The sequence below is a fragment of the Eleutherodactylus coqui genome, chromosome 2 (assembly GCF_035609145.1).
Source record: "Eleutherodactylus coqui strain aEleCoq1 chromosome 2, aEleCoq1.hap1, whole genome shotgun sequence".
NCBI classification, from domain to species: domain Eukaryota; kingdom Metazoa; phylum Chordata; class Amphibia; order Anura; family Eleutherodactylidae; genus Eleutherodactylus; species Eleutherodactylus coqui.
The window spans coordinates 88,557,124-88,569,460 of NC_089838.1; the positions used below are offsets into that span (position 1 = coordinate 88,557,124).

Consider the following 12,337-nt stretch of genomic DNA (forward strand, 5'->3'; position numbering starts at 1 on the left):
CAAGAAGGGCCTGAATGTCTTTCTTGAGTGCCACTATATTACATGTTAAAAAAGTTCACAGAAGGGGCAGTCAGAAAGTCTCCGAAATATATATTGAAGCCCTATCACAGAGGGGAATTAGAGTAAAACAAAAATAAACTTTATTAGGTAATATATTAAAAGACTTTTCACACTAGGGCACAACAAATAACACAGAATCACGTGTGTCGTTGGGTAAACGGCACAACTGATTATTTTAGGACAAACATTTAATCAGTCATTGGAGACGTGTGTCAAGTAGTCACTATAGTGGGTCTCATATAGTATGTATGTATCTTCGTATGAACCCAAAAGAGTTTGACGTGATTACTTGGTAATATAACCTTTCAATTGGTTCCACTTAGGGTATATTACATGTTAAAGTCACTAGATTACTTCAGAAAGGTAGTTGATCCAGGGATTTATTCTGACTGACAGATTCAAAGCCAGGAAGATAATTTTTCCCAAAAATAAGGATAATTGGCTTCTACCTTGGTTTTTTTTAACTTTCTTCTGTATTAACATTGAATGATAATAGGAAATAGATGTTCTAAAATATCTTGCTCCACGGGTGCTCTCATGATGCTGACATCACACATATACTATGCATATTGGGTATCAACCTGTTTTAATGTTATATAGAACAAAACCCATTAAAGTGTCTATTTCTTTTGAAATAACCCTATATAGTACATATATACCCTCCAACCACATCCCCACCTCACATATACAATTCTCAATGCAGCGATGACTGGCTACTCTAACACAAAAATACTGTCTATACATTGTTGTGCAGCTTTTGTCCTGGATGGTTTTATCACTTTTATGTATTTTATACACTGCCACCTAATTTTTACTCTTCCTACAATCCATTCACCCTTCATTGCACATCTATCTAGAGAATGGCCCACTCTTCTATTAGCACAATCCATAGAAGATGTCTATTGCATCTGATTCGGAAAAGCTTGTGTGTTTTCATTAACACTTTTGTGTATGTACAAGCTTTTTAAGTCAGATGATGCAGCTTTCTTCTATCTTTGATAGCAGTTAGGCAATAGTATCTTATGTAAGAATTAAAAAAAAAGCATAAAAATGTCACTTACATCCAAAGACGGGACCGGTCCACAAAAAAGTGATGGTTCATTTCCGTTGCTAGTGCCTGTAAGGGAATAAAACAAGAGGCACATCATTGTAAACAAAACCAGAAACTTGTTATCCTTTGATGTTAAGAAACATTTGAGAGCCCAAGGACAATCATTGTCCATATCCTACATATAAAGGAAACCAAAGGATACAAAAAAGCAATAAAGCAAACTTCCAATTCTCTTACATAACTTTGTAACGTACTTATGATGCAGTAATGTGTACATCACTTGATGGAAAATAGCAAAGCTTAGCAGCAATGGAGATACCGTATGGTTCCAGAGTCACCTAACTCTCACTGATATGTACTTTTCTCCTTTCATGTAAATTATCCTGTTCTACACCAAATCAGTTTGTCTTTAGAGATGAGCGAGCACACTCGTCCGAGCTTGATACTCGTTCGAGTATTAGCGTGTTCGAGATGCTCGTTACTCGAGACGAGCACCACGTGATGTTCGAGTTACTTTCACTTTCATCTCTGAGACGTTAGCGCGCTTTTCTGGCCAATAGAAAGACAGGGAAGGCATTACAACTTCCCCCTGCGACGTTCAAGCCCTATATCACCCCCCTGCAGTGAGTGGCTGGCAAGATCAGGTGTCACCTGAGTATTAAAATCTGCCCCGCCCGCGGCTCACCACAGATGCATGCTGACAGAGACCAGGGACAGTGCTGGTGATGCTGCTGCTGCTATAGGGAGAGTGTTATTTTAGTCTTCAAGAACCCCAACGGTCCTTCTTAGGGCCACATCTGACCGTGTGCAGTACTGTTGAGGCTGCTTTTTGCAGTGTTGCACTTTTTTTTTTTTTTTGTATATCAGCCGTGCAGAGCATTGCATCCTCAGTCTGCAGTAATTTTACATAGTATAGGGCCAGTAGTGCTGAGGCAGGGACAGTGAAAAAGGTGAAAGAGATGTACTGTCTATATAGGCAGTGGGCTTTTCCAAAAAAATTGGGAAAAAACATTCTATTTGGGCTGCCTGTGACCGTCCTGAGTGTACTGCGTCTCTACTGGGGGTAGTAGTCCTAATTAATTCGCAGCCAGCTAAGTGTTACAGCAGGCTTGCGCAAAATTCTTTCCTGGCTCTGCGTTGCCCGTTACATCACCGCTGTCATCCTGTCCAGAGGGAAACAGTCTGCAGTAATTTTACATAGTATAGGACCAGTAGTGCTGAGGCAGGGACAGTGAAAAAGGTGAAAGACATATACTGTCTATATAGGCAGTGGGCTTTTCCAAAAAAATTTGGGAAAAAACATTCTATTCGGGCTGCCTGTGACCGCCCTGAGTGTACTGCGTCTCTGCTGGGGGTATTAGTCCTAATTTATACGCAGCCATCTAAGTGTTACAGCAGGCTTGCGCAAAATTCTTTCCTGGCTCTGCTGTGCGTTCCGTAAGCGAAGTCAGCCTCCAACCACAAGCCAATAAGCGGCACATTTAATTACAGCGTTCTGTTTCTGCACTACTGGTAATGCACCATGCTGAGGGGTAGGGGTAGGCCTAGAAGACGTGGACGCGGGCGAGGATGTGGAGGCCCAAGTCAGGGTGTGGGCACAGGCCGAGCTCCTGATCCTGGTGTATCGCAGCCGACTGCTGTGGGATTAGGAGAGAGGCACGTTTCTGGCGTCCCCACATTCATCTCACAATTAATGGGTCCACGCGGTAGACCTTTATTAGAAAATGAGCAGTGTGAGCAGGTTCTGTCGTGGATGGCAGAAAGTGCATCCAGCAATCTATCGACCACCCAGTGTTCTACGCCGTCCACAGCTGCAACTCAGACTCCTCTGGCTGCTGCTCTTCCTTCCTCCCAGCCTCCTCACTCCATGAAAATGACACATTCTGAGGAGCAGGCAGACTCCCAGGAACTGTTCTCGGGCCCCTGCCCAGAATGGGCAGCAATGGTTCCTCTCCCACCGGAGGAGTTTATCGTGACCGATGCCCAACCTTTGGAAAGTTCCCGGGGTCCGGGGGATGAGGCTGGGGACTTCCGGCAACTGTCTCAAGACCTTTCAGTGGGTGAGGAGGTCGATGACGATGAGACACAGTTGTCTATCATTGAGGTAGTAGTAAGGACATTAAGTCCGAGGGAGGAGCGCACCGAGGATTCTGAGGAAGAGCAGCAGGACAATGAGGTGACTGACCCCACCTTGTTTGCTAAGCCTACTGAGGACAGGTCTTCAGAGGGGGAGGCAAGTGCAGCAGCAGGGCAGGTTGGAAGAGGCAGTGCGGTGGCCAGGGGTAGAGGCAGGGCCAGACCGAATAATCCACCAACTGTTTCCCAAAGCGCCCCCTCGCGCCATGCCACCCTGCAGAGGCCGAGGTGCTCAAAGGTCTGGCAGTTTTTCACTGAGAGTGCAGACGACCGACGAACTGTGGCGTGCAAGGTTTGTCGCGCCAAGATCAGCCGGGGAGTCACCACCACCAGCCTCACCACCACCAGCATGCGCAGGCATATGATGGCCAAGCACCCCAAAAGGTGGAACGAAGGCCGTTCACCGTCTCCGGTTTGCACCACTGACTCTCCCCCTGTGCCCCAACCTGCCACTGAGATCCAACCCCCCTCTCAGGACATAGGCACGACCGTCTCCCGGCGTGCACTCACACCTTCACCTCCGCTGTCCTCGGCCCTATTCAGCAATGTCTCTCAGTGCAGCGTCCAGCCGTCGATAGCGCAACTGTCTGAGCGCAAGCGCAAGTACGCCGCCACGCACCCGCACGCTCAAGCGTTAAACGTGCACATAGCCAAGTTGATCAGCCTGGAGATGCTGCCATATAGGCTTGTGGAAACGGAGGCTTTCAAAAACATGATGGCGGCGGCCCCTGCGCTACTCGGTTCCCAGTCGCCACTACTTTTCCCGATGTGCCGTCCCAGCCCTGCACGACCACGTCTCCCGCAACATTGTACGTGCCCTCACCAACGCGGTTACTGCCAAGGTCCACTTAACAACGGACACATGGACAAGCACAGGCGGGCAGGGCCAATATATCTCCCTGACGGCACATTGGGTGAATTTAGTGGAAGCTGGGACCGAGTCAGAGCCTGGGACCGCTCACGTCCTACCCACCCCCAGAATTGCGGGCCACAGCTCGGTGGTGGTATCTGCGGCGGTGTATGCTTCCTCCACTAAACCACCCTCCTCCTCCTACGCAACCTCTGTCTCGCAATCAAGATGTGTCAGCAGCAGCACGTCGCCAGCAGTCGGTGTCACGCGGCGTGGCAGCACAGAGGTGGGCAAGCGTCAGCAGGCCGTGCTGAAACTACTCAGCTTAGGAGAGAAGAGGCACACGGCCCACGAACTGCTGCAGGGTCTGACAGAGCAGACCGACCGCTGGCTTTCGCTGCTGAGCCTCCAACCGGGCATGGTCGTGTGTGACAACGGCCGTAACCTGGTGGCGGCTCTGCAGCTCGGCAGCCTCTCGCACGTGCCATGCCTGGCCCACGTCTTTAATTTGGTGGTTCAGCGCTTTCTGAAAAGCTACCCACGCTTGTCAGACCTGCTCGGAAAGGTGCGCACATTTCCGCAAGTCCAAGACCCTGCAACATCGGTTTAATCTGCCAGTGCACCGACTGCTGTGCGACGTGGCCACACGGTGGAACTCTACGCTCCACATGTTGGCCAGGCTCTATGAGCAGCGTAGAGCTATAGTGGAATACCAACTCCAACATGGGTGGCGTAGTGGGAGTCAGCCTCCTCAATTCTTTACAGAAGAGTGGGCCTGGTTGGCAGACATCTGCCAGGTCCTTGGAAACTTTGAGGAGTCTACCCAGATGGTGAGCGGCGATGCTGCAATCATTAGCGTCACCATTCCTCTGCTATGCCTCTTGAGAAGTTCCCTGCAAAGCATAAAGGCAGACCCTTTGCACTCGGAAACAGAGGCGGGGGAAGACAGTATGTCGCTGGATAGTCAGAGCACCCTCATGTCTATATCTCAGCACGTTGAGGAGGAGGAGGAGGAGGAGGAGGAGGAGGGGGAGGAGCATGAGGAGGAGGGGGAAGAGACAGCTTGGCCCACTGCTGAGGGTACCCATGCTGCTTGCCTGTCATCCTTTCAGCGTGTATGGCCTGAGCAGGAGGAGGAGGAGGAGGAGGAGGAGGATCCTGAAAGTGATCTTCCTAGTGAGGACAGCCATGTGTTGCGTACAGGTACCCTGGCACACATGGCTGACTTCATGTTAGGATGCCTTTCTCGTGACCCTCGCGTTACACGCATTCTGGCCACTACGGATTACTGGGTGTACACACTGCTCGACCCACGGTATAAGGAGAACCTTTCCACTCTCATACCTGAAGAGGAAAGGGGTTTGAGAGTGATGCTATACCACAGGACCCCGGTGGACAAACTGATGGTAAAATTCCCATCCAACAGCGCTAGTGGCAGAAGGCGCAGTTCCGAGGGCCAGGTAGCAAGGGAGGCGTGGAGATCAGGCAGCATGTACAACACAGGCAGGGGAACACTCTCCAAGGCCTTTGACAGCTTTATGGCCCCCCCAGCAAGACTGTGTCACCGCTCCCCAGTCAAGGCTGAGTCGGCGGGACCACTGTAAAAGGATAGTGAGGGAGTACGTAGCCGACCGCACGACCGTCCTCTGTCCCCCTAAAACTACTGGGTGTCGAAGCTGGACACGTGGCCTGAACTCGCGCTGTATGCCCTGGAGGTGCTTGCTTGTCCTGCGGCTAGGGTCTTGTCAAAGAGGGTGTTTAGTGGGGCTGGGGGAATGATCACGGATAAGCGTACCCGCCTGTCAACTGACGGTGCCGACAGGCTTACACTCATAAAGATGAACAAAGCCTGGATTTCCCCAGGCTTCTCTTCTCCACCAGCGGGCAGCAGCGGTACCTAAACAATACGTAGGCTGCACCCGCGGATGGAAGCATCGTTCTCTATCACCATAAAAAACGGGGACCTTTTAGCTTCATCAATCTGTGTATTAAATTCATCCTCCTCCTCCTGCTCCTCCTCCTGAAACCTCACGTAATCACGCCGAACGGGCAATTTTTCTTAGGCCCACAAGGCTCAGTCAAATTACTTTAGTAAACAATGTTTATACGTTTCAATTCTCATTAAAGCGTTGAAACTTGCACCTCAACCAATTTTTATTTTTACTGGGCTGCCTCCAGGCTAGGTACAAATTAAGCCACATTAACCAAAGCGATTAATGGGTTTCACCTGCCCTCTTGGTTGGGCATGGGCAATTTTTCTGAGGTACATTACTACTGTTGGTACACCAATTTTTTTGGGGCCCTCGCCTACAGTGTAATCCTACTAATTTTTATGGGTTTCGCCTGCACTCATGGTACAGCAAGGTGTGTGGGATTGGCCTACACTTTTGCTACATAAATGTAACTGGGGCCTTGTCTATACTGCAACTACTGAAATGTGAAAGAGACTGTTATCTCCCTAAACTGCTGCAACGGGAATGTTACTGGGGCCTGTCTTGACTGCTACTATTACTGAAATGGAACTAAGACTGTGCTCCTCCTATACTGCTGCTAGTGATATGTTACTGGGGCCTGTCCCTAATGCTACCGCTGAAATTTTACTAATTCTGGGCTCTACCTATACCGCTGCTAATGCTATGTCACTAGGGTGTGGAAACGGAGGCTTCCCAAAGACATGATGGTGGCGAGGCCATTTCCCACCAACGCGGTTACTGTTAAGGTGCATATAACCACGGACACGTGGAGAGGACACGCAGTGCCTCAAAAACATCCCCCTCCTCCTCCAACAATGAAAACATTCTTGGCAAATTCCTTTACATAGGTCCGTCTGGTGGCAGTCCAAGAATTTCACCTTTACCGACACAACAAGAGAGCCCCCACACCATCCCCCCGCCACGGCCCACTTAATCCTGGCCACATTCCGAAAACCAACTAAATAAAACCGCGCTACTAGGTCCGCAGTCGCCACCACATTCCCACCAACGCGGTTACTGTTAAGGTACATAATTCCAGTCTGACTGGGGCATGCACTGTGGGCCAAAGCACACCTGTATTGTATGTGACGTTAGCTCTGCTGAGCAGGGCACTGCAATGGGATTTATTTATGTACCGCCGATGGGTTCCAGGGAGCCACCCATGCTGTGGGTCCACAGGGACGTCACATTAGGGATTTGTACCTGCCAGTGTCTATGTAATAAAAACCCCGGTCTGACTGGGGCATGCAGTGTGGGCCGAACACCACCTGCATTTAATCGGACGTTACCTCAGCTGTGATGGGCAATGCAATGGGATATATTTATGTACCGCTGGTGGCTTCCTGGGACCCACCCATGCTGTCGGTCCACACGGAGTTATAACTGCATGTGTCTACTTATAAAGAACCCCAGTCTGACTGGGGCATGCAGTGTGGGCCGAAGCCCACCTGCATTAAACCTGACGTTACCTCAGCTGTGCTGGGCACTGCAATGGGATTTATTTGCGTACCGCTGGTGGGTTCCAGGGAGCCACCCATGCTGTGGGTCCACACGGACTTCACAACTGGGAGTTGTACCTGCCTGTGTCTATGAATTAAAAACCCCAGTCAGGTTGGGGCATGCAGTGTGGGCCGAATCCCACCTGCATGTAATCTGACGTTAGCTCTGCTGTCCAGGGCACTGCAATGGGATATATTTATGTACCGCAGGTGGCTTCCTGGGACCCACCCATGCTGTCGGTCCACACAGAGTTGTAACTCCATGTGTCCACTTCTAAAGAACCCCAGTCTGACTGGGGCATGCAGTGTGGGCCGAAGCCCACCTGCATTAAACCTGACGTTACCTCAGCTGTGATGGGCAATATTTATGTACCGCCGGTGGCTTCCTGGGACCCACCCATGCTGTCGGTCCACACAGAGTTGTAACTCCATGTGTCCACTTCTAAAGAACCCCAGTCTGACTGGGGCATGCAGTGTGGGCCGAAGCCCACCTGCATTAAACCTGACGTTACCTCAGCTGTGATGGGCAATATTTATGTACCGCCGGTGGCTTCCTGGGACCCACCCATGCTGTCGGTCCACACGGAGTTGTAACTCCATGTGTCCACTTCTAAAGAACCCCAGTCTGACTGGGGCATGCAGTGTGGGCCGAAGCCCACCTGCATTAAACCTGATGTTACCTCAGCTGTGATGGGCAATGCAATGGGATATATTTATGTACCGCCGGTGGCTTCCAGGGAGCCACCCATGCTGTCTGTCCACAGGGACTTCACATTAGGGATTTGTACCTGCCAGTCTCTATGTATTAAAAACCCCGGTCAGACTGGGGCATGCAGTGTGGGCCGAAGACCACCTGCATTTAATCGGACGTTACTTCAGCTGTGCTGGGCACTGCAATGGGATACATTTATGTACAGCCGGTGGGTTCCAGGGAGCCACCCATGCTGTGGGTGCACACGGAATTCCCATTGCGGAGTTGTACCAGGCAGTGATTGTGCTTTGTTGGAGGTAGTGTGGTGCTTAGCTAAGGTATGCCTTGCTAATGAGGGTTTTTCAGAAGTAAAAATTGTTGGGAGGGGGGGCATTCTTGCCGCTATTGTGGCTTAATAGTGTGACCTGGGAACTTGAGATGCAGCCCAACATGTAGCCCCTCGCCTGCCCGATCCGTTGCTGTGTCGTTTCCATCACTTTCTTGAATTGCCCAGATTTTCACAAATGAAAACCTTAGCGAGCATCGGCGATATACAAAAATGCTCGAGTCGCCCATTGACTTTAATGGGGTTCGTTACTCGAAACGAACCCTCGAGCATCGCGAAAAGTTCGTCTCGAGTAACGAGCACCCGAGCATTTTGGTGCTCGCTCATCTCTATTTGTCTTATGTATTGCAGACAGTACTTAAATACATGATTCTGTTCGGCATTTCCACATCTTTCTGTTTTAAATATTGTACATTAAAGTAGTCCTTTTATGTTATCAAACCTCTTTGGCCTGAACATCACACTGTGGGCATGCATGCTGCATAGTTTCCACTTGTTTACTATAGAATGTATCCATTGCATTTTGTGGCTATTGTAAGTTGTGTTTTAGAGATTTTTAACTTCCCTTACTAACCATATCAGGTTTGAAATAATGATTTTCAATATGTTCTGCAGTGGTGCTCGGCTGTCGAATAATAATTGTAGGTTCTGCTCTATCGTTCGGAATAGAAGGAAATGCTGATTTCAAACATTTAACTCAGTAATTTCCACAGTCAATATGAGCAGGTTATGATCAAAAAGGTCAAAGAGCTGGTCGGGGGGGGGGGGGGGGGGGCGTGGCCTGGAGTTAAAGGGGTTGTCCCGCGCCGAAACTGTTTTTTTTTTTCAACCCCCCCCCCCCCCCCGATGCAGGGGTTAAAAAAGAACACCGCACAGCGCTTACCTGAATCCCCGCGCTCCGGTGACTTCTTACTTACCTGCTGAAGATGGCCGCCGGGATCTTCTCCCTCGGTGGACCGCAGGGCTTCTGTGCGGTCCATTGCCGATTCCAGCCTCCTGATTGGCTGGAATCGGCACGTGACGGGGCGGAGCTACACGGAGCCGGCATCCTGCACGAGCGGCCCCATTGAGAAAAGAAGAAGACCCGGACTGCGCAAGCAATTTGGCCATTAGACGCCGAAAATTAGGCGGGCTCCATGGAAACGAGGACGCTAGCAACGGAGCAGGTAAGTGACAAACGTCTTATAACTTCTGTATGGCTCATAATTAATGCACAATGTACATTACAAAGTGCATTAATATGGCCATACAGAAGTGTATAGACCCACTTGCTGCCGCGGGACAACCCCTTTAATGGCAGACATGCTCTGAGAAACTCTGCTGCCTCCATAGCCTAAAAAGCAACTAAAAGCAAGCCGAGCTCGCAGAAAAACTCACCCGACAGCTGAGGGAGATCCTCCTGCATGCAGAGATGTCCAGAAGAAGAACAGGGAGACAAGGACCAAAGCGGCTGACTGATTTTTATCCAGCGCGCGGCCCCGAGGCAGAGGAGAGAGAAATGGAGGAGCCCACACACAGTGCTGACAGTGAGCAGGAGGCAGAAGCACGGGGCTCGGAGATGACAGCTGAAAGCAGCAGTGGTAAGCTAATCACACCAGCCCCTGCATGCCCTTATCTCCTCACTCTAACACCTTAAAACAACACTCTCCCCGCTCACACAGCATGACAGCAGCTCAGGGAGAGATAAGAGAAAGAGCAGATAGCACGGGCTCAGCAGAAGGAGGGGGGGTCACCAGGGGGAAGCAGCCATCTTACCCAGCACGAGCTGCAGCTCACACAGAAAAAAGAGGCATCTCCTCACCTAAAGACAGCCCAGAGAAAAGGCGCCCTAGAAAAGATTCAACATCTAATGCTGCAGAACCATCCATCCTAAGCTGGCTAGAAGAAGAATCCCCAGACCCCCTTCTCAATATTCAGTGCTCCAACCAGACTGCCTCTGAGTGCTTTATCAGAGACATGGTAATGGCACTCAGAGGCTCTATCAGAAAAGACCTAACAAAAATAAATACAAAAATCTACAACTCAATTGATGAGGTGGGAGCCAGAGTCGATCATCTGGAAAACAAAACAGTAGAGATCACTGACTCCCATAACGAGCTTATAGACGCTCATTACAAACTTGAAGAAGAAGCTATCTCCCTCAAAAACAAAATGGCGGATCTTGAAGACCGTAACCGCCGTAATAATATAAAGTTCAGAGGCATAGCAGAATCAGTCAAAACAGACGAGCTAAATAACTACGTCCAAAATCTCATTAAAACCCTACTACCAGATTCCAGAACAGAAGATTGTATTCTGGATAGAACTCATAGGCTGCCTAAGCCAAAGGGCGTCCCAGAAAATGCACCAAGGGACGTAATTACAAGAGTACACTTTTACCACACTAAAGAAAAACTAATGAAAGCAGTTAGAAACCTTAAAGCTCTCCCTCACCCATACGGGAATATTAAGCTATACTCTGACTTCTCCCAGACAACGATGATTGCTCGTAGAAAGCTATCTCCCATCACAGAGATTCTGAGAGAAAATAATGTCTTATACAGATGAGCTACAAAGCTCTTCATCAACAAAGACGACTACGTCACCACCATAACAACCTACGAGGAAGGCCTAAACCTACTTCAAAAGTGGAATCTACCAAATCCTAAAGATCGCAATCCCAACTTCGTCACAAGAGATTGGTCTCGCAAGCAACCAAACAAGCAAGGCAAAAACCCGGAGCCAAACCGCTGAATCTCCTTCACCAACTATCATATTCTCATCTTTATGGCGACCTCGCACTAATCTGAGCATCGCTTAGGTTATAGGCTGAACTGTGTTAACCCCCACTCAAGACCTTATCCATAGGACTTCCAACCCAACAATTGGAAAATGTCCCCCTTAGTTGCTGGTTGCAACGCAAAAGTTATTATCTAGAAGAATAAGAAGTTTTATCTTTCATGTTCTTTTTCTCTACCTTATGCCTCTCACTCAATATCTTCTCCGACCTAAAACAAGATGCTCATACAAGCCACCGAACTTTTGCAGCCACCAACCTGAAGGAAGAGAAGCAAACCTCCAGGGAAAAGATACAAACAAGGTCAGTCCAACTACGCAAACCTAACACAGACCCTCCATGGACATAAAACTAATCTCATTAAATGTTAAAGGATTGAACACCCCCTTTAAGAGAGCTGCCCTATGGAAGGAAGCCTTAGCATCAGACGCAGACATCTTCTGCGCATAAGAGACCCACCTCACTAAGCTTAATCCACCAAAGATCTCCCACCCCAAGTTCTCTAAGACTTATATGGCCAACTCTACCAAAAAGAAGGCAGGTGTCTTGATAACAATCAAAGACTCAGTGGACTTCCAGCTGCTGGAGGAGATTGGAGATGTCGACGGCAGATATTTAATTCTGGTGTGTAGGATCAATGGCTTCCTTACCACTCTAGCCAACATCTATACACCCAACGCAAAACAACTGAGATTTTTGGGCAGTGTGGTGAGGAAAATAAGAAAAATACAAAAGGGTTCACTGATTGTATGCGGCGACTTTAATGCCATTGCAGATAAGGATTTAGACTCAACCCATATGGGGAGAAGTAGAGGCTTTGACCTCTCATCTTGGTTATATAAATCTGAACTATTCGATACCTTCAGAATTATGAATGTAAATTCCAGAGAATACACTTTTTATTCATGCAGACATAAATCGTTTTTGAGAATCGACATGTTCTTAACGGACTTTC

At 48.9% G+C, this 12,337-nt stretch overlaps 1 protein-coding gene across 8 annotated transcripts in view; it reads right to left on the bottom strand.

Moving 5' to 3' along the window:
* The window catches only part of LOC136611521 (uncharacterized), a 108,051-nt gene that overhangs the window by 58,210 nt on the left and 37,504 nt on the right, over window positions 1-12,337 (bottom strand). For 5 of the 8 annotated variants that reach the window (XM_066591195.1, XM_066591191.1, XM_066591192.1 and 2 more), the window contains one exon: window positions 1,122-1,177. The exons of 1 other annotated variant lie outside the window; for it this stretch is intronic. In XM_066591195.1, coding sequence (XP_066447292.1) covers window positions 1,122-1,177 — 56 coding nt within the window. Of the gene's footprint in view, window positions 1-1,121; window positions 1,178-9,983; window positions 10,149-12,337 lie in introns of those variants that run through there. 2 more of the 8 variants (XM_066591190.1, XM_066591194.1) reach the window with 2 other exon arrangements.